The sequence below is a fragment of the Ranitomeya variabilis genome, chromosome 3, assembly GCF_051348905.1.
Source record: "Ranitomeya variabilis isolate aRanVar5 chromosome 3, aRanVar5.hap1, whole genome shotgun sequence".
Classification (NCBI taxonomy): domain Eukaryota; kingdom Metazoa; phylum Chordata; class Amphibia; order Anura; family Dendrobatidae; genus Ranitomeya; species Ranitomeya variabilis.
Window position 1 is genome coordinate 306,783,301 of NC_135234.1, and position 21,422 is coordinate 306,804,722.

A 21,422-nucleotide genomic window follows, 5' to 3' on the forward strand; every position below is an offset into this window, starting at 1 on the left:
AGAGCTGTGTTGGGAGAGATGTGGATGTAGCAGAGCTGTGTTGGGAGAGATGTGGATGTAGCAGAGCTGTGTTGGGAGAGATGTGGATGTAGCAGAGCTGTGTTGGGAGAGATGTGGATGTAGCAGCGCTGTGTTGGGAGAGCTGTGTATGTAGCAGCGCTGTGTTGGGAGAGCTGTGTATGTAGCAGCGCTGTGTTGGGAGAGCTGTGTATGTAGCAGAGCTGTGTTGGGAGAGCTGTGTATGTAGCAGAGCTGTGTTGGGAGAGATGCGTATGTAGCAGAGCTGTGCGTGCTCTCTGCAGTGTGCACATACTGTAAAGTTATATATGCACATTCTGCAGAGAAATGCCAAATAAGACCTCTACTACTTCCCTATAAACTAGTGGCATTAACCCCCTCCACTTCTGAACACTTCCAGGGACGTTATAATTAGTAGGAAATATGTTTTTCTTATTTTCTGCTATTTTATCCTGGGGTGCGTCCTATGGTAAAAAAAATACAATAATTTGTCATTCCAAAAAACAATGAATCTAAATGTGTGTTGAAGGGGGACATAGTCTTAAACTCTAACTAAGTGGTGTTATTAAAACACATAGATCTTTTCCTTCGCAAGAGAGACAAAGTACATCAGAAAGGTATTTATGAGCAAAGTCTGGTAAGGTTGCTGAATTTATTATTAATATAATATTGGATCTTAAAAATTGGAGGCAACCTGCATCCTCTATGTACAAGAAAATCAAATTTCAAGTAACTTCAACCAGTCATTAGATTGCAAGCTTTTGTGGCCAATAATTCACTGTGCCTCTTTTATTCTACAAGATACAGCGCTGTGTGCACTGCCAGTGCTATATAAGGTAAGAAAAGTAATGTTTGGATTAATTCAAAGTACATCAGGGAGCGGGAGAACCTGCAGCCCAATCAAAAGGTATTGCCTTCATCTTCCCTCTCCCGTGATTGTGAAATATCAAGGACAAGTTCACAGATTGGAGGAACTTCTCAGAGATAAGAAACATTTCAGAAGTCAGCGACATACACTAACCCCTAGAATTGGGGGTCTTAGGGACTTGGAGTCATATTACTCTCATGGTGACTTTTTTTTTTTTGCAAAATTGCTGAGACAGTCCAATGCATGAACTTTGTTAGGGTCTGTAACCCTCGGGGGCAAGGTGTCTAGGTCAGAACTTCCCTTGCTTCAGTTTATCTATATGGTGGGAAAGCTTTAGAGCCGGACCCAGCTTCAGACCCATGTATTTCATCATAACATCGCTTCTCAACAGCAGCAGGGCTTTTCCGTCAATTTCCTGTAAAGCGGGGAAAAAAGAAAAGAAAATATTGTGAGATAATATAATAAATTCCTCTGTAATATGATCAATTCATATTAATAGATATTTTTATAGTTAATCTATATCTGTGCTTCTCAAACTGTGGGACTTGGACTCCCAAGCCCTAAATTCATCATGAAACTCCTGCTGTCCCTGCCCATGAAGGTTCTGGATCTGGGGTGATTGAGTTTTGTTGTGGCTGTTATTTTAAGGCTGTGTGCACACGTAGCATATTTTTCGTGGTTTTTTCGCGGTTTTTCGCTATAAAACCGCGAAAAAAACGCTACCATTAAGCATCCTATGTAACAGAATGCATTCCGCATTTTTTGTGCACATGCTGCATTTTTTTCCTGAGCGGAATCGCATTCCAGAAGAAAACGCAGCATGTTCATTAAAATTGCGGAATCGCGGCGATTCTGCACCCATAGGAGTGCATTGATCTGCTTACTTCCCGCACGGGGCTGTGCACACCATGCGGGAAGTAAGCAGATCATGTGCGGTTGGTACCCAGGGTGGAGGAGAGGAGACTCTCCTCCACGGACTGGGCACCATATAATTGGTAAAAAATAAAAGAATTAAAATAAAAAATAGCGATATACTCACCTTCGATGTCCCCCGCAGTCTTCCGGCCTCTCCGCTGCACGCTGCCGCTTCGGTTCCTATAGCTGCTGGGAGGTGAAGGACCTGCGATGACACAGTCTTGTGATTAGTCGCGAGACCGCATGTGACCGATCACGTGACCAATCACAAACCGTGACGTCATCACAGGCCCTTCACCGCACAACAGCTATAGGAACGGATGCCGCTGAGGTCTGCAGGTGAGTATAACCATGTTTTTTATTATTTTTAAACATTCGATCTTTTACTATAGATGCGGCATAGGCAGCATCTATAGTAAAAAGTTGGTCACACTTGTCAAACACTATGTTTGACAAGTGTGACCAACCTGTCAATCAGTTTTCCAAGCGATGCTACAGATCGCTTGGAAAACTCTAGCATTCTGCAAGCTAATTATGCTTGCAAAACGCTAGTTTTCTGCGGGTAAATGCATGCTAATTCTGCATGCGATATACCCGCGGCAGGAGGCGCAGAATTGCCGCGAAAATTTCTGCGGCAATTCTGCAACGTGTGAACTTAGCCTTACGCCACCCTACAAAACAATACCATTAAATTGGACAATCTAGTCATGGCAATTAATCAGTTACATGTATTGCACTGAAGCCTCCCTCAGCATTTTTGCCACTTTCAAAGATTGTTTGCCTCTGTCTGCACCAACATCATCAGAATTGGGGCCGAAAGCTGTCACGACATAATAACCTATTATACTATTAAGGGGGTTGTTCACTTTTAGGGACAATTTTTTGATACTTAAAATATTTTTAGCCAAAAAATACATTAATTTTTGTAATTGGGAGCATTTGCCTGCCTCTATTTTGCATTGGCATTTGCTGACTACAGAATGAGTTAATTAAGAGTCTGAGCAGCTTCTAAGGCTATGTGCACACGTCAGGATTTCTTGCAGAAATTTTCCTGACAAAAACCGGACATTTCTGCCAGAAAACCGCATGCGTTTTTTTTGCATTTTTCTCATGCGTTTTTGATGCGTTTTTTTCCAAATGCATAGAATTGTGGGAAAAATGCGGAAAATCCGCAAAATTAATGAACATGCTGCTTTTTTTTACCACGATGCGTTTTTTTTGCGGAAAAAAACGCACCATGTGCACAAAACATGCAGAATGCATTCTAAATGATAGAATGCATAATGTATGCGTTTTTAATGAGTTTTTATAGCATTTTTATTGCGAAAAACGCAAAAAAACCTGAACGTGTGCAAAGACCCTAACTGTTGTCTTTTTTATCTTCTCTAAACTGATTTATGACCACAGATTATATCAAAGTTGAATTATACCCAAACGAAAAATGATTTTTAGCTCAAAATAACAAAAAAAAAACACAGTTGGAATTAAATTCAGTGCTTTCACTGACGAGGTGCAAAAGCAATGAGAAAGAATAAAACGTCTAGATCCGTATTTCAGCTTTACAAATACGGTAAATAATGCAGCTTTTGATCATTTTGGTAGTGTCATATAAGCTACGTCCTATTGGAGCACATCATACCACATAAACATTCACTAGACTTACGTGTTTCCGGAAGAGCTCAGCATGTGATCCCAGCTGGGGGTCCGCTTCTCTGACAAACTGCATAACATCTTCCATGTTCCATAAAGAAGGGTCCCATGATCCCTGCCAAGCATTTGTGCACCTCTCAGGCTCTGGGGTAAGAAGAATGAAAAAAATTGGGGCAAAATATTGGAGAACTGGGCAGTTAGAAGAGCGGAGGTGAGAGTAACACGGGCTTTGCTCGTCAGTTACTGGAAAATCTTACATTTCTGTAACTTCACATAGTTTAATATCAGGGCAATGTTCCCGACTCATTAAAAATAATGGTCAGTCAGTTTTTTGATGAACACTGAAACAATTTTAATTGTGATTCTCATCACTATACTGTCCAAGGTAATTACTGGTAATTTGTTATCACTAGCCATAAATATATACTGCTTATCTTTACAATTCAATTTGGCTTTTTAATTTCTCTCCAAATTCTATTGTTTGTGATTTTTGAATAGATGTCCCAGAAAAAGAAGAGATCAAGTTGGTAATCCAAACACAAGGGCAAATTTGGATCCCAAATTCACATCCACACAGAGAGCACTTATTAATGAACAGCATGCACTGTGAAAGAGGCCTGTCAGGTCAAAATTGGCAATTTTTTTTTACCCTTATTCCTGCTGCTCTATGGAGCATTGTTTTTTATCTTTTCTTTTTTAAAATTGGCCATATTGTTCTAGAGATATGGGCTGGTTTATTTAGCGCTAATTGTTATTTTTACCAAGAGGGGCGTGGATTTGGCTGCTCCGCATTACTAACCTGTGAGCTAACTTCCCTTATAAAGGCCATAAAAAGTAGTGGTAAATGAAAAAGCCTAGGACTCTGGAATAAAAAAGCATAATACTCAGGGAAACAGCGGAAATAAAATATGAGGACAAACTGGCCACATTTCACCTGGTATCAGGTTCTCTTTGCTGCCATCGAATACTGAGCTACGGTATACAGAGCACCCAGTGTATAACAGTAGTGACTGCACTATGATTTCATATTTCAGACCAAGGTCATCTTCAGGACTGAAAACATGGGCAGTCAAACATGAGGGAGTCTTTGGCTGACCACTAATATAATGGACAGTTACTGCTTCTCACTCCCCCAAATAAACAGGCACACTCATCTTGACTATGAATGTAAGCTTTTATGATATAGTGAAAGGAATAAGCTTTTGGGAGACTTCTCTAAAAGGAGCGTATAAATGTTCAGACATGTTCACTTTCAATGTTGGATTTTGTTAGACATCAGTCATAAGGACACCGAAATTGGCAGCTTTAGCCATTCTGTATGGCCATACGGATTCAAAAAGTCTGATACACATCTAGAGACGGGCGAACCTGAACAGTAAAGTTCGGCGTCCGTACCAAACACCTACTGTTCGGGCACTGACACAGACTTCACCAGGAAGTCCGTGTTACTGTTCGAGCCCCCGAACACCAGATATTTGTCATGCACATGACAGAGTGGTAAACACTGGATGTCCAGGTTCATGTCTGGGTACTGTTATTGTATCCAAGCTTTTTTTTACTGTTCAGCCGAACCTGAACAGTAAACACGACACGGACATCCAGGGGTCCACCGATCTCTATATACATCTCCATTTTATGAAACTGCAAATGCATCTACTGGTGATATGCTCAGAGACTTTTACTGGAATCTGACTTAATATTCTGAACAAAGGTTTGCCAATAGCAATTTTGGGCTAATATTGCAGTAGCAGAAGTCTCTAAAATGTGCCCAATGGAATTAAAGAGGATGTAATAGAGGTGGACTGCTATGTAAATACACAACGAGGGGCTGGGGCAACCTCTCCACCCACCATTTTCATATTAGCAGCTGTGCTGGACGTTTCCATTCACTTCCAGGTACAACATTTTGAACCTGGAATACCCCCTTACATACGATATACCCTTATTGTACTACGTACCGCCTGAGCTTTGTCGGCGCACAGTTCCTTGGTACAGGCTGCTAGGCTGATGGTGAATCCGAAAGAAAGGAGACCGATATTCCTTAGAGACTCTACATGTATTTGGGCTACTAGGAGATTCCGCAGGACCCAGACGCTGCTCCATTGACCCTGGAAGTCCAGCATCATTCAGGAAGGTTTCTCCTGGAGACATACAAAGGTTGCAAAATAAAATCTAATGTTACAACTGAGTTTTCTTTATTATTTGCATATATGGGATGTAAATAATTAGAGAAACATGGCTGCTGTTTTCCAAAAATGGCTCCACATCTGTCTAAACTTTGTGTGTGACATTGCAACTCATTCTTATTAATTTCAATGGAGCTAAGATGCAATGCCAGACACAACCCTATGACAGGTCGGGGGCTGCTCCTGGAAACAAATACGGTACCTAAATAGGAGTCTCATATATGAGAAATATGTAAATAGGTTACCTTCTGAAGCATGGCAATCATTCTTTGGTACTTTGGGACACAGGGGGGCATTGTATGGAGGTATTTCTTGAGAGTATCTTTTGGATCCTCTGCCAGGACCATGGAGATTGCCCTCAAAATGACACCTTTCTAAAAAATATGAAATGGTGTTAAAAACACTTTACAAGAAGTGAAGTTTATGCCAGTAATAACTGATATTACACGTTATGCACCATAAACATTAACATCGGTACCTGTTAAATATCGCTCATTCTCACATGATCCAGGATTCTGCGTGAACGGCTGGTTTCCAAATAAGTTGTCACTACGCAGGTTCCGGCAAAGTTTCTCCAGAAAGCGAAGGACATGCACAATACTGTTTACTGCTGGAAGGTTGAGTGTGTGCTGTTCCCTCTCAAATACCGCTGCAAAATAAGATCGATCATAACTAATTCATCGGTGAAGGTGAATCACTGCATCATTTTTCATTTAGTCACAATGAAATAGTAGTGCTAACCCCACAAAGATACGACGGTTCTACATCAGGACACAATAGATAAAGTTGTCTGAACAGCCAACCATTCAATGTGTGTGTGTGCTGACTGTCCTGCCAGATTACGGTATATAAAGGGATATAAGAATTAGGGCGATTTTTATCCTCTGTGAGGAGGTAAGCCGCTGCCAGATGATTCTGGTAGAGTCACTCACAAAATACACAGGAATGCTCAGCCAAGCTTTCATGTGTATGGGAGTAGCCGGTAGAGATGGCTATGGGCCAAACAATTGCCAACTTAACCCCTTAACACCCAAGGGTGGTTTGCATGTTAATGACCGGGCTAATTTTTACAATTCTGACCACTGTCGCTTTATGAGGTTTTAATTCTGGAACGCTTTTATGGATCCCGGTGATTCTGACACTGTTTTCTCGTGACATATTGTACTTCATGTTAGTAGTAAAATTTCCTCGATATTACTTGTGTTTATTTGTGAAAAAAAAAAACGGAAATTTGGAAAAAGTTGTGAAAATTTAGCATTTTCCAACTTTGAATTTTCATGCCCTTAAATCACAGAGATATGTCACACAAAATACTTAAGTAACATTTCCCACATGTCTACTTTACATCAGCACAATTTTGGAACCAAATTTTTTTTTTGTTAGGAAGTTACAAGGGTTAAAAGTTGACCAGCGATTTCTCATTTTCACAACACCATTTTTTTTGTAAAGGGACCACATCACATTTGAAGTCACTTTGAGGGGTCTATATGATAGAAAATACACAAGTGTGACACCATTCTAAAAACTGAACCCCTCAAGGTGCTCAAAACCACATTCAAAAAGTTTTATTGACCCTTCAGGTGTTTCACAGGAATTTCTGGAATGTTTAAAAAAAATGAACATTTAACTTTTTTTTCACAAAAAAATTACTTCAGATCCAATTTGTTTTATTTTACCAAGGGTAACAGGAGAAACTAGACCCCAAAATGTGTCCTGAGTACACATATACCCCATATGTGGAGGGAAACCACTGTTTGGGAGCATGGCAGTGCTAGGAAGGGAAGGAGCGCAGTTCGACTTTTCAATGCAAAATTGGCTGGAATTGAGATAGGACGCCATGCCGCATTTGGTGAGCCCCTGATGTGCCTAAACAGTGGAAACCCCCCATAAGTGACACCATTTTGGAAAGTAGACCCCCTAAGGAACTTATCTAGTTGTGTGGTGAGCACTTTTGAACCCCCAAGTGCTTCGCAGAAGTTTATAATGTAGAGCCATGAAAATAAAATATATTTTTTCACAAAAATGATCGTTTGCCCCAATTTTTTATTTTCCCAAGGGTAACAGGTGAAATTGGACCCCAAAAGTTGTCCAATTTGTCCTGAGTACGCATATACCCCATATGTGGGGGTAAACCACCGTTTGGGCGCATGGCAGAGCTCCGAGGGGAAGGAGCACTGTTTTACTTTTTCAAAGCAGAATTAACTGGAATTGAGATTGGACGCCATGTCGCGTTTGGAGAGCCCTTGATTTGCCTAAACAGTGGAACCCCCCAATTCTAACTCCAACCCTAACCCGAACACACCCCTAACAGTAATCCCAACCATAACCCTAACCACACCCCTAACCCAAAGACGCTCCTAGCCCTAATCGCAACCCTAACCACACCCCTAACCCCAACACACCCCTAAACCTAATCGCAACCATAACCTTAACCACACCCCTAACCCTGACACACCCCTAATCCCAACCATAAACGTAATCCAAACCCTAACCCCATCTCTAGCCCCAACCCTAACTTTAGCCCTAACCCTAAGGCTTTGTTTACACATACCGGGTTTTTTGTTGCCCGTATCGCCTCAATTTTCACGGTCTGCTGCAATAACGGACAGCAAAAAACTTGCGGATCGCAGTTTTTTGGGTTTCCAATACTATGGAAATAGTATTGGAAAAAAAACGGCGTTAAGCAAAACCTAAGTCATGGTGCACCCCAAAAACAAACTTCCGTTGTTTTTGCGGCCCGATTAATTTTCAATGGGGCCGTGTCCATAAGCCAGAAAAAAGATTGAGCAAGCTCGATCTTTTTTCATGGCTGTAAAAACGGCCCTCACGGCCATATGGCGCACAGTGAAATTATTGCGGCCCTATAGAAATCTATTGGGGCCGCAAAACAACGGTATGTGTAAAAGAAGCCCTTACCCTAATGGAAAAAAAATAGAAATAAATACATTTTTTTAATGTTATTATTTTTCTCTAACTAATGGGCTTATAAGGGGGGTTTTATTTACTTTTCTAGCGGGTTTTTATAGCGAGTTTTTATGTTTGGCAGCTGTCACACTCTAAAAGACTCTTTATTGCAAAAAATAGTTTTTGCATCACCACATTTTGAGAACTATAATTTTTCCATACTTTGGCCCACAGACTCATGGGAGGTCTTGTTTTTTGCGGGACGGGTTGCCGTTTTTATTGGCACCATTTTTGGGCACATGACATTTTTTGATCGCTTTTTATTACGATTTTTGGGAGGAAGAATGAAAAAAAAAACCAGCAATTCATGAATTTCTTTTGGAGGAGCGTTTATACCGTTCCGCGTGTGGTAAAATTGATAAAACATTTTTTTCTTTTCGGGTTAGTATGATTACAGCAATACCTCATTTATATCATTTTTTTATGTTTTGGCGCTTTTATACAATAAAAACTATTATATAAAAAATAATTATTTTTGCAATTTATTCTGAGGGCTATAACTTTTTTATTTTTTTGGTGATGACTGTGTATGGCGGCTCGCTTTTTGCGGGACAAGATGCCGTTTTCAGTGGTACCATGTTTATTTATATCCGTCTTTTGGTCGCGTGTTATTCCACTTTTTGTTTAGCGGTATGATGATAAAGCAAGTACTGACAAGCCACCTCCCTGCAAGACCTGGAAGGACCCCTTGGTCATCTTGGATCCGGGGGCCTGCAGGGAGGAGACCCTCGGAACAACGCGATCACGTCGCATTGTTTGAGGGTCTCAGGGAAGCATGCAGGGAGCCCCCTCCCTGCGCGATGCTTCCTTATGCCACCGTAACGCTGCGATCTTGTTTGATGCGATCATTATATTATATAGCACTGTATACTTACAATTTATTATTTTGCCTTTTTATCCAGATAATTCTTCTCTTTTTCATTAGGTCTATAACATCACATGGCTAAAAACTGACTAGCTGAGTCCTTGTAAGTTTTATGTAGAAACAGGAGGTCAATTCTCCCTGTATGACTCAAGAGTCACTGCAAAAGTCCCTGGCAGGTGGAGGAGCAGAACAGCTGGGTTAGGAGTTGAAAACGGGAATGATAAATTCAGGGACAAGAGACTTCCTGTTTCTAAATAGAACAGAGAAAGAGAATAATTACTAGGTAGAAAGCAAAATGAGCAATTTTGAGTACAGTGCCATATAATATGATGACTGCAATATGTTGAGATGATAAAAACTTTGATTGGAGTGCTTATTTAAAGCTGCACAGAGAGAATTATCCACTCAGAGCAGGATGCAGAAGCAGAAGAAAATAAGTTTCGTTTAGTTCTGATCTTTAGTTTGAGTTTTAATCTACTTATAGTGATGCATTGGAGGTTGGAGTAGCTGGATCTAATAAGGAGCAGACATACTCTAACCAGGGTACACTTTGAATTAATTTATTATAGAGCTTAGGAACATTACAGTGCATATTTTTTGCAGTGTTGCAGTGTATTAACTTTTGCTCCCTGGGTGCCAACATGCGACCGTCCAGGCTGAAAACCATCGATGAATGAGCTGCTGCGAGATCCCCGTTAGCACAGTAAGAAAAGCCTCACTGTGCAGAAGTGAGTTCACCGGGTGAAATTTCTTATGGTGAACTCTCTGAGACATTCTCACTGTGCTAGCGGGGATCTCACTGAGGTCACTGCAGTTCAGGGGCTCGACTGGGAAAGCAGCTTCAGTGACCGGTGGTAACCTCGATGACGTCACCGCTAGTCACTGAGGCTGAGCTCAAAGAAGTTCATTCTCCCAGTGGTTCTCAACCTGGACGGTCACATTTTGGCACTGTCCAGGTTGAAAACTGTTTATGCCCAGACATGGATTACTGCGTGGGACAGAATGACGGACGTGAGGGATAGGGTAGTTTTCTATTTTTGTTTTATTACAGGAAGTGATGGCTTCAATGGAATGGGTGATGTATGGTTCAATTTAGATTAAAGGAGTCTGTCATTCTTTCAATTAAAGGACTTTATTCTGGCTTTGTGTTTATTTACGATATAACTATAGGATTAGTAATGGATAAGTGTCTTATAGACGCCTCTCCATTACTAAATCGTGGGCTTGATGTCACCAGAAAATACAAAGGTGACATCAACCCCACTTACCACCGCTACAGGGCAAGTGGGAAGAGTCGGGCAAAGCGCTAGAATTGACGCATCTAATAGATGCGCCTTTTCCGGGCGGCTGTAGGTTGTTGTTTTTAGGAAGGGGAGGGGTCAATATCAATGGCCCCTTCTGAACCTGAGAATGCCCGCTTTAGCAAGGCTGTTTGTCAAAATTAGGGGGAGGAGGTACCACATCCTTTTTTTTTTTTAATTATCATATTTCCTTTAAAAAAAAAAAACAAAACAGCATGGGGACCCCTCTATTCTTGATAACCAACCTTGTTAACACTGACAACTGAGGGTTGCCCCCAGCTGTCAGTTTTGCATGACAGGTTATCCAAAAGGCAGGGGGACCGCTTTTTCTTTTTAAATTATTTATTTAGAGCATGGGAAGTGCAGCTGTCTGACCGACAGTAATAATTTTACTGACGATTAGAAGCAGTGTTTGACGTGCTGCCATGCACATGACAGTATGGCAAACACTGTATGTTTGGGCTTCCCAATCAAGTGAATGGTGTCTGGGTCCGGTTACTTCTCTGGTACCCAAACTTTTTTTTTTAAACTGTTCGGCCAAACCCGCTGGACCCGAATATCAAGGGGGCCCATCTCTAATTATTGACCTAAACAACATTCAATTTGTTCTTTCCCATCCCTCGATTGTGTCTTTTTTCAATAGTACTATGTAATTAGTTGATGAATATGCCGAGTGTATGGTTGGTACTACACTGCTCAAAACAATAAAGGGAACACTTAAACAACACAATGTAACTCCACATCAATCACACTTCTGTGAAATCAACCTGTCCAGTTATGAAGCAACACTGCATGTTAATCAATTTCTCCAGCTGTTGTGCAAATGGAACAGACAACAGGTAGAAATGATAGTCAATTAGCAAGACAACGGCTATAAGGGTATGTTTCCATGTGGCGTATTTGCTGCGGATTGGATGCTGCGTACAGCAGCAGCAACCATTCCACAACGTTCAGATGTTACAGGATAGTGGAGGGGATTTTATGAAATCCCTTATCGACTATACATACAAAGACACAGGTGGCAAACCTGCGTATACGCACATGCGGCACGTCTTAATAGACCGCAGCATGTCTATTTCTCTTGCGGAGACGCTCCGTCTCCTAAAGATAAACAGCAGCGTTCTATATATAGGATGCGATGATTCGGCATGTGTTCAATGAACACATGCGGCATCATCGCACGTACAAAAGCCGGCAGCGCTTTGGATGGGGCAGTTGTCTGATGCGTCCAAAGTGCTAGGAATACGTCACATGGAAACATACCCTAAAGGAGTGGTTCTGCAGGGGGTTATCACAGACCATTTCTCTTTTCACACCCTTTTTTGGATGTTGTTTTTGCCATTGCTCTCACCCCCTAGAGGTACTGTACAGTGGCATAAGGTGGTGTCTACAACCCACAAAAGTTGATCAGGTAGTGCAGCTCATCCAGGATGGCACATCAATGTGAGCTGTGGGAAGAAGTCTAGCTGTATCTCTCAGCACAGTGTCCAGAGCATGTAGCAGATACCAGGAGACAGGCTAGTACACCAGGAGACATGGAGGGGGCTGTAGGAAAGCAAGAACCCAGCAGGACTGCTACCTCTTCCTTTGTGCAAGAAGGAAAAGGAGCAGTGTCAGAGCCTGCAAAATGACCTCCAGAAGGACACCAACATCCATGTGGTTGCTCAAATTGTTGAGCTTACAGCCCAACACCATGCAGGGCAATTGGCATTTGCCAGAGAACACCAAGATTGGCAGATTTGAGACTGGCACCCTGTGCTCTTCACGGGCGAGAGCAGGTTCGCACTGAGCACATGTGACATACATAACAGAATCTAGAGATGCCATGGAGAATGTTCTGATGCCTGCAACATCTTCCAGCATGACTGGTTTGACAGCGGATCTGTAATGGTGTGGGGAGGCATTTCTTTGTAGGGCAGCACAGCCCTCCATGTGCTAGCCAATGGTACCGGGATGAGATCCTCAGATAAATTGAGACCATATGCAGGTGCAGTGGGCCCTGGGTTTCTTTTGATGAATGATATTGCTAGGCCTCATGTGGCTGAAGTGTGTCAGCATTTCCTGCATGATGAAGGCATTGATGCTATGGACTGGCCTGTCCATTCGCAAGACCTGAATTCAATTGAGCACATCTGGAACATCATGTCTAATTCCATTCAACAACTCTGTTTCACCACATACTGTCCAGGAGTTGCCTGATGCCTGGGAGGAGATCCCTCAGGAGAACATCCGCCGCCTCATCAAGAGCAGGTCCAGGCATTGTGGGGAGGTCATACAATGTCTTGATGCATTTCAAATGAAGTTGGATCAGCCTGTAATTTGATTTTCCACTTTGATTTTGAGTATTATTCCAAATCCAGACGTCCGTGGGATATTAATTTTGATTTACATTGTTGATTTTTATGCTTTACTGTTCTCAGTGCATTCCACTATATAATGAATAATGATTGGCAACTGGAATATTTCATTCAGTGATATCTAGGATGTGGCATTTTAGTGTTCCCTTTATTTATTTTTTTTAGCAGTGTCTACATGGGTGATGAACATGCATTTCTAAAATGATTTATTTATTTATGTATTAAATTATGTAATTATACATTTTTAAGATTATTTTATTTTTGAGTAATGTATTAGTATTTAGTGAGTTTTATTAGCATTGAATAGGGGGGTGAAACACATTTCTTGAACGAGGGCAATTCAGCATCTTACCCTGACTGTAGGGTAATATACTTTGGACAATGTATTAGAGTGATGTACTGTGTTAGCCAAGACACAAGATTTAGATACAGCGCTAGGGAATCTTCCTCAGGTTTGTATAGTCCATTACATATGCACTAAAGCAGAGTATATCTATGACGAAAGGTTAGCCCCTTTACCTGTAACATTAGATTCACAACATGTTTGCGTCCTATATCAGACATTTGATTAAAAAATTCACATTCTTAAAAAAAAAAAAAGTACAACTGTGCAACAGATTGCTCTTCTCTTCGCCGGCCATACACAGTAGATGGCTATTGGCCAATCGATGCTTCGGCTGACTGTTCCGCCAACAGTCATCTCAGCCGCCTCTCCTATATATAGGAGCGATTTTTCAGCAGGAAGCCATTGACTGCAGGTATGTAAGCTATAGGGTGTGCAACCAAATATTAAGTTGAAGGTGCCAACAATTTTGTCTGGCTCATTTTTGGGGTTTTGTGTGTGAAATTATGTCCAATTTGTCCTTTTTCTCTGTTGTTTTTTGTGATTTTCCAATAAATACACAGGATATAAACATGTATATAACAAAACGTGTAATTCTTTATTCTCTGGAACAATTACAAGGGTGCCAACACGTTCAGCCACGACTATCCTTTGTCATGTAGTGAATGTGTAAAATCAATGGGTTACAGTGGAACACTCACCAGATATTATTTCCCCACCATGACCCTGCTTTAAGAAAGCAAACACAGTTTTCTGATGGTAAGCACAGTCTATGCAGGCTTGAACGGCTTGCTGTAGGACAACAGATGCCTGTGCTGGTCCAAAATGATCTGGAAGGTGCTGAACTTTTTTCCTGTCAAGGTGAGGGCCAGAATCTCCATTCTTGTTTAGATAAATGCAAACTAGGAAAAAAATGCACCAACTGAAATATAAACTTGTAGCTCACTATATATAGCTGGCACAAATTACGGTAACTTTCAATATATTTACAAAGGTTTACTGCAAGTAGGAGAAATTCATCAATGTAATTACACCATTTTTCTGATGAAAAATATGTTGCTCAGGCCAATCACAACTTTCAGGCTAATACCAAAATCTGAAATCCCTGTTATTTCCCAGTAGTGCAGCTAAAAGAACAGATTCAACTTACGGTGTAAAAAATATGATTGTTTTTCCCTTCTCTGATAAATAGTAGATGACATTGGCATTTTCTATCCTCACCCTTATTGACACAGTTCAGGGTTGGCCATACCGCCAATGAGGCTGATGCAGCTGCATCAGGGCCCAGAGGTGGAGGGGGACCCTTGCAGGCAGGGGGGGCCGGCGTCACCACCCGTTGCATCCGGCAAGTGTGGGGCCCACTGCCGGCGGGGGCACCGACATGCTATGAGTCCCGAGTTCCGCTGGCTCCAGGCACCCCCCTGTGCTTTAAACGGTTGCAAATACTTACCTCTCCCTCTGCGTCTTGTGACTCTGACGTGTCAAGGAAGAGGGCGCTGAGCACTCACTGCAGAGAGACAGAAGTCACTGAGGAGGCAGTCTAGCGTCGGGAATTGGGAAAAGTATTTGATTTTTTTTATATAAGGAGCATTATATAGGGCTCTTTATTCTGTATGGAGCCTTATCAGGAGCCCATTATTCTGTATGGAGCATTATTTGGGGCTATTATTCTGTATGGAACATTATATGGGGCCAATTCTGTATGAAGCATTATATGGGGCCCATTATATTGTATGTATTGTTGAGGACTATATAGGAGGAAATTGACTTTTTTAAAGGGTACACTGCTGGACAGTTTCTATTGGTAGGGTACATTTATCAATATCTTGTTTACCTCTAATACTACAGGTACTGAAGCCCTGAAACCTGTGGACCCTAGATCACCTGAATCACGTCTACTGTATGGTATTGTATAATTTACAAGAGATATCACTCATGTAATGTAAGAAGTGAAATCTTTGGCATTGTACTACATCTATATTGTTCTGCAGTATGTGTGCCTTATGAATTGTGGTATGTGTTAAAGGGGCTCACCAATACTCTTTCGCTGAGGCCCACGAAAACCTGGAGCCCGCCCTGTGTGTCTGTGCATGTGTTTATACATGTGTATGTATGTGTGCCAGGGCCAGCGTCAGCAACCGGGCAAGTACAGGGGCCCTGGCGAGACGGGGGGGCCCACTCATGCTGTCTGGGATATAGCCAGGGCTGCCATCAGGGCATTACTGCCCTGACTGGCGTATGGGGCCCCGTCAGCAGAGGGGGCCCGCATCGGGCCCCGGCTCTTCTGCTGATCGGGCCCCGGCTCTTCTGCTGATCGGGCCCCAGCGGCAGGATTTTGCCGATGCAGTAACTGAAGTCTCCATCCTGCCGGGGGCAGAATAGAGACGGGGTAGAATGGAGACAGGGGGCATGATTGGAGACACGGGGAATAATGGAGAAACGGGGAATAATGGAGACACGGGGCATGATTGGAGACACGAAGAATAATGGAGACACTGGGCATGATTGGAAACATGGGGCAGAATGGAGACACAGGGGGCAGAATGGAGACACAGGGGGCATGATTGGAGACACAGGGGCAGAATGAAAGATATGGGAGCAGGATGGGAGATATGGTGGCAGGATGAAAGGTATGGGGGCAGGATGGGAGACATGGTAGCAGGATGAAAGATATAGGGGCAGGATGGGAGACATGGTGGCAGGATGAAAGATATGGGGGCAGGATTGGAGACATGCTGCGGGATGGAGAAAGATTGGGTGGGATGGAAACAGATGGGGCAGGATGGAGACAGATGGTGCAGGTTCATGGGACAGATGGGGCAGAATCATGGGACAGATGGGGCAGGATTATGGGACAGATGGGGTAGGATGGGGAGACCATATGGGGCAGAATGGATATTCATGAGGGCTGGATGGGAGAACATATGGCTGGAGCCAGGAATGGGGGATATTATTACCATAGGGGCTAATTAAGAGATATTATTACTGCAGTGATGTATTTATTTTATTTTTTGAGTATACTGTTTTAAATGGGGAGGCGATCCTGTTACTGTGCAGAGTGACACTATGTTGCCTTTTTCTTCGTTTGGTGTAGTGTAGAAGTTGGGGGAAAAAAACGTAATGTGTTCTGCAAGCGGTGCTCTAGATGACTGCGTTATTTCCTGTGGAGACGAGCCCTGGCTGGAAGACGTGATGTCGATCTGTGCTGGATGAAGATGAAAGACTTCACCTAGAGGCGTCTGTCACGAATTGTCACGGATCCCTACTCCGTGGTCTCACTCATTCGTCAAGTGCCTGCTCTCACACATGACTTGGGGTTGTGCCTGCAAGGGTTAATCTATCTCCCTTCTCTCAGTCCAGCATTCAACCTCTGTCCTATGCTGTAATGGGAGCATAAATCACACACCGACCCAGGCCACACACCCGCTCATACGCGCTGCCACCACTCATCGAATACATGGGCGATGAGTCCCAGAAATAATAATACTAATAAAAATATAAAAATATGTCTATCACTCATAAGGCTCACACACCTCAAGGCTATGGATTCTTTTAGAACATTCAAGGTTCAACTTGTTAAAGTTTATACTTTAATAACAAAAGGGTCAGTGCTTACAATAAGAAAAGGTATAAAAATATGATAATAAAAAGACATACAACTTATGCAAAACAGTATCAAAATAAAGAGGAGAAACTTACAGAAATTATCTAACTGGTAGTTGCTTTCTGCTCCCTGGGGTAGGATGAATGTAGATTGGATCACATCAGCTTCTCAGGCTGCCCCCATCATGTGAACACAATTCTCTGTCTGCAGCCTAAATTTATAACTTTGGTCTGAGATCAGGTTTCTAGACTGGCCCCTCAGGCCAATATCATAACTGCTGCCTGTTTGATTGGGTACGGCCGCTCTACTAATGAATATACATTATTTTCCTCTGGAGACACTTGTGAGATGGTTCCCAGGAATAGCTAACCTCCAAGCAATTAACATCACCCCTCCAAGCACTCAGAGGTGTCAAGCGTTCCTCTGTTCTTGGCCTTAGCTAGACCTCCTGGTGAGATAGGGAGACACAATGTCTACTAATTCCAAGGAAGCACCTATTAACACCTAGGTGCGACTTGCCTTCAGGACAGATGTTACGTTATCACTAGTCACACATATAACCCTAGACCTATATATATATATATATATATATATATATATATATATATATACATACACATTTCACCACAGCGTCACTGGTGAGTCTGTGTGTTACCTATACATTGACACTATACACTGTATACTATATACAGCGGTCCTGTGTATAATGTCACCAATGATCACTATATTACCTTTACACTGACACCGCATACTAAGTACAGATCTCCCGTGTATAATGGCACATATGGTGATATTAGTATTGTGGGTTTTTTTTTTTTATTACTGATCAGTATTGCAGTATTCAGTCACTGTGGTGGTAATATGTTGTCTGGCCATGGTGTGGTGGTATTTGTTCCTTGTACAGTACAGAACTTTTGTTTTGTGTGGACACACCTTCTCATTTATAGATTTTTCTGTATTTTCATGACTATGAAAATTGTAAATTCACACTGAAGGCATCAAAACTATGAATTAACACATGTGGAATTATATACTTAACAAAAAAGTGTGAAACAACTGAAAATATGTCTTATATTCTAGGTTCTTCAAAGTAGCCACCTTTTGCTTTGATGACTGCTTTGCACACTCTTGGCATTCTCTTGATGAGCTTCAAGAGGTAGTCACCGAAAATGGTTATCCAACAATCTTGAAGGTTTCCCAGAGATGCTTAGCATTTGTTGGCCCTTTTGCCTTCACTCTGCGGTCCAGCTCGCCCCAAACCATCTCGATTGGGTTCAGGTCTGGTGACTGTGGAAGCCAGGTCATCTGGCGTAGCACCCCATCACTCTTCTTCTTGGTCAAATAGCCTTTACACAGCCTGGAGATGTGTTTGGGGTTATTGTCCTGTTGAAAAATAAATGATGGTCCAACTAAACGCAAACCGGATGGAATAGCATGCCGCTGCAAGATGCTGTGGTAGCCATGCCGGTTCAGTATGCCTTCAATTTTGAATAATTCCCCAACAGTGTCACCAGCAAAGCAACCCCACACCATCACACCTCCTCCTCCATGCTTCACGGTGGGAACCAGGCATATAGAGTCCATCCGTTCACCTTTTCTGCGTCGCACAAAGACACGGTGGTTGGAACCAAAGATCTCAAATTTGGACTAATCAGACCAAAGCACAGATTTCCACTGATCTAATGTCCATTCCTTGTGTTCTTTAGCCCAAACAAGTCTCTTCTGCTTGTTGCCTATCCTTAGCAGTGGTTTCCTAGCAGCTATTTTACCACGAAGGCCTGCTAAACGAAGTCTCCTCTTAACAGTTGTTGTAGAGATGTGTCTGCTGCTAGAACTTTGTGTGGCATTGACCTGGTCTCTAATCTGAGCTGCTGTTAACCTGCGATTTCTGAGGCTGGTGACTCGGATAAACTTATCCTCAGAAGCAGAGGTGATCTTGGTCTTCCTTTCCTGGGGCGGTCCTCATGTGAGCCAGCTTCTTTGTAGCAGTTGATGGTTTTTGCAACTGCACTTGGGGACACTTTCAAAGTTTACCCAATTTTTCGGAATGACTGACATTAATTTCTTAAAGTAATGATGGCCACTCGTTTTTCTTTACGTAGCTGCTTTTTTCTTGCCATAATACAAATTCCAACAGTCTATTCAGTAGGACTACCAGCTGTGTATCTACCAGACTTCTGCACAACACAACTGATGGTCCCAACTCCATTTATAAGGCAAGAAATCCCACTTATTAAACCTGACAGGGCACACCCGTGAAGTGAAAACCATTTCCGGTGACTACCTCTTGAAGCTCATCAAGAAAATGCCAAGAGTGTGCAAAGCAGTCATCAAAGCAAAAGGTGGCTACTTTGGAGAACCTAGAATATAAGACATATTTTCAGTTGTTTCACACTTTTTTGTTACGCATATAATTCCAGATGTTAATTAATAGTTTTGATGCCTTTAGTGTGAATTTACAATTTTCATAGTCATGAAAATACAGAAAAATCTTTAAATGAGAAGGTGTGTCCAAACTTTTGGTCTGTATGATATGTGGTATTATTGGTCACCATGTGATGGTAATATGTGGTCTGGACATGATGTGGCGGTATTTGTTCTTTGTATGTGGTATTATAGGTCACTATGTGGTGGTAATATGGTGTCTGGTCATGGTACGGTGGTATTTGTCCCTTGTGTGCAATATTGTTGGTCATTTTAACACCTAAATTGCATTGCATATTTTAACAAATGTTTAATAGGTTAGAGTAGAGTAGGGCCCGGCCAAAAGAGTCTACCATGTCGTGGTAGCTGCTTAAAAATTATTTCGGCCAAAACAAAGGCTGCTGGTTATATGTGTGAGTTAGCTCACTAGAGATAGCCATCTGCTAAAGCACAGGATCTACATGTCACCCACTCCAAGAGTGACACAGTGCAGAAAACCCACTATCAGGACTTATTTTCCAGAACACACACGTGGACTAGTAAGTGACCAAACATTACTATATATTAGGTCGGACTCTAAGTTCCACTTGCGAGAGCCTCGCATCACTTTACCCTGCACAGCCGCCCGTTCTTTGGACAGGAGTGTGCAGCTGCATAGAAATACGGACGTTTCGGGTGATGCAATGCAAGGCTCGTGCATCGCTTGTGCAAAATTCGCTTATAAGGGGTTGATTTATATAAAGCCCCTCTGCTGTATGGTATTGTAGAATTTACAATAGCTATCACTCATGTAAGAAGTGAAATCTGGCATTGTACTATACCTATATTTCTCTGCTGTATCTGTGCATCATGAATCGTGGTATGTGTTAAAGGGGGGGCCCACTGAGACTCTTTCACCCGGGGCCCTCAAAAACCTGGAGCCGGCCCTGATGTGTGCATATGTATGTGTTTTGCATGTGTGTGTATGTATGTGTGTTTATGCATGCATGTGTCTCTCTGTGTGTGTCTATGTATATATATGTTCATGTAGCAAGCAGAAAAACAGTGGCACTCACCGGCCTAAAAAATTCACTTTATTTCGGCAATTTTTGAAACCTCCAGGTCAGGAGAGTTGTTGGTGGAACAAAAGGCTAGTCCTAGCTCTCTGTTCCACTTACCACTCGCAGGGTGGATAAAAATCAATGTTTTTTTAAAAAAATCAAAAAAATCGGATTTTTTTGATTTAAATCGGATTTTTTTGATTTAAATCGGATTTTTTTCAATAAACTGCTTTTTGAGGAAAATATTTTACCATCCAAAGGTTCTTCCATCATGAGATAAAGCTGAGTTGTTTAACTCAGTAGAATAAAGGCTGTATATGTGTAACATTCACAATGCCATGCTCTTCCAGAGGTTTCTGTAGGATGCTGACTATCCAACAAGTTTGGGCATGTCAACTGAATGGAAAAAGAAACTAAACCAAAAGTGAAACCAAGCTAGAAGTGTGGAATTAAAGGGGCAGTATGAACAAAATGTGGAGGCTATTAATAGTTTATACAATTAAGACATGCTGCTTTTAAACACCTACCTATTGCCATATAGTAAAACAAAAAAGATTTTTACTTACTTTGGGGTCCCCCCCCTCACCCTGGCGTTAGATCGTTGCCCCTAGTTTCGTCCGTGTAACTATGGGCGCACATGCGCACTGCTCTCACTTCTCATTTTAATCGTGATTTATATTAAAAAAAACCTTTTGATTTAAATCAGTGATTTAAATCATGATTAAAATCATGATTTAAATCGATCCGATTTAAATAGAAAAAAATCTTTTGATTTAAATCGTGATTTAAATCATGATTTAAATCGGCGTGATTTAAATCAATCCACCCTGCTCTCCTGACCTGGATGTTTTAAAAATTGCCGAAATAAAGTGACATTTTTAGGACGG

At 41.9% G+C, this 21,422-nt stretch overlaps 1 protein-coding gene across 3 annotated transcripts in view; it reads right to left on the minus strand.

Annotated features, from left to right (window-relative positions):
• Positions 1–651: 651 nt before the first annotated feature.
• Positions 652–21,422, minus strand: part of SCMH1 (Scm polycomb group protein homolog 1) — a 434,218-nt gene continuing 413,447 nt past the window's right edge. For 2 of the 3 annotated variants that reach the window (XM_077295618.1, XM_077295617.1), the window contains 6 exons: positions 14,169–14,369; positions 6,116–6,286; positions 5,883–6,011; positions 5,410–5,592; positions 3,465–3,595; positions 652–1,301 (listed from right to left, as the gene is read on the minus strand). In XM_077295618.1, the coding sequence (XP_077151733.1) occupies positions 1,176–1,301; positions 3,465–3,595; positions 5,410–5,592; positions 5,883–6,011; positions 6,116–6,286; positions 14,169–14,369 (941 nt within the window). In that variant the 3' untranslated portion in view covers positions 652–1,175. The remainder of the gene's footprint in view (positions 1,302–3,464; positions 3,596–5,409; positions 5,593–5,882; positions 6,012–6,115; positions 6,287–14,168; positions 14,370–21,422) is intronic. The other variant, XM_077295619.1, reaches the window with a different exon arrangement.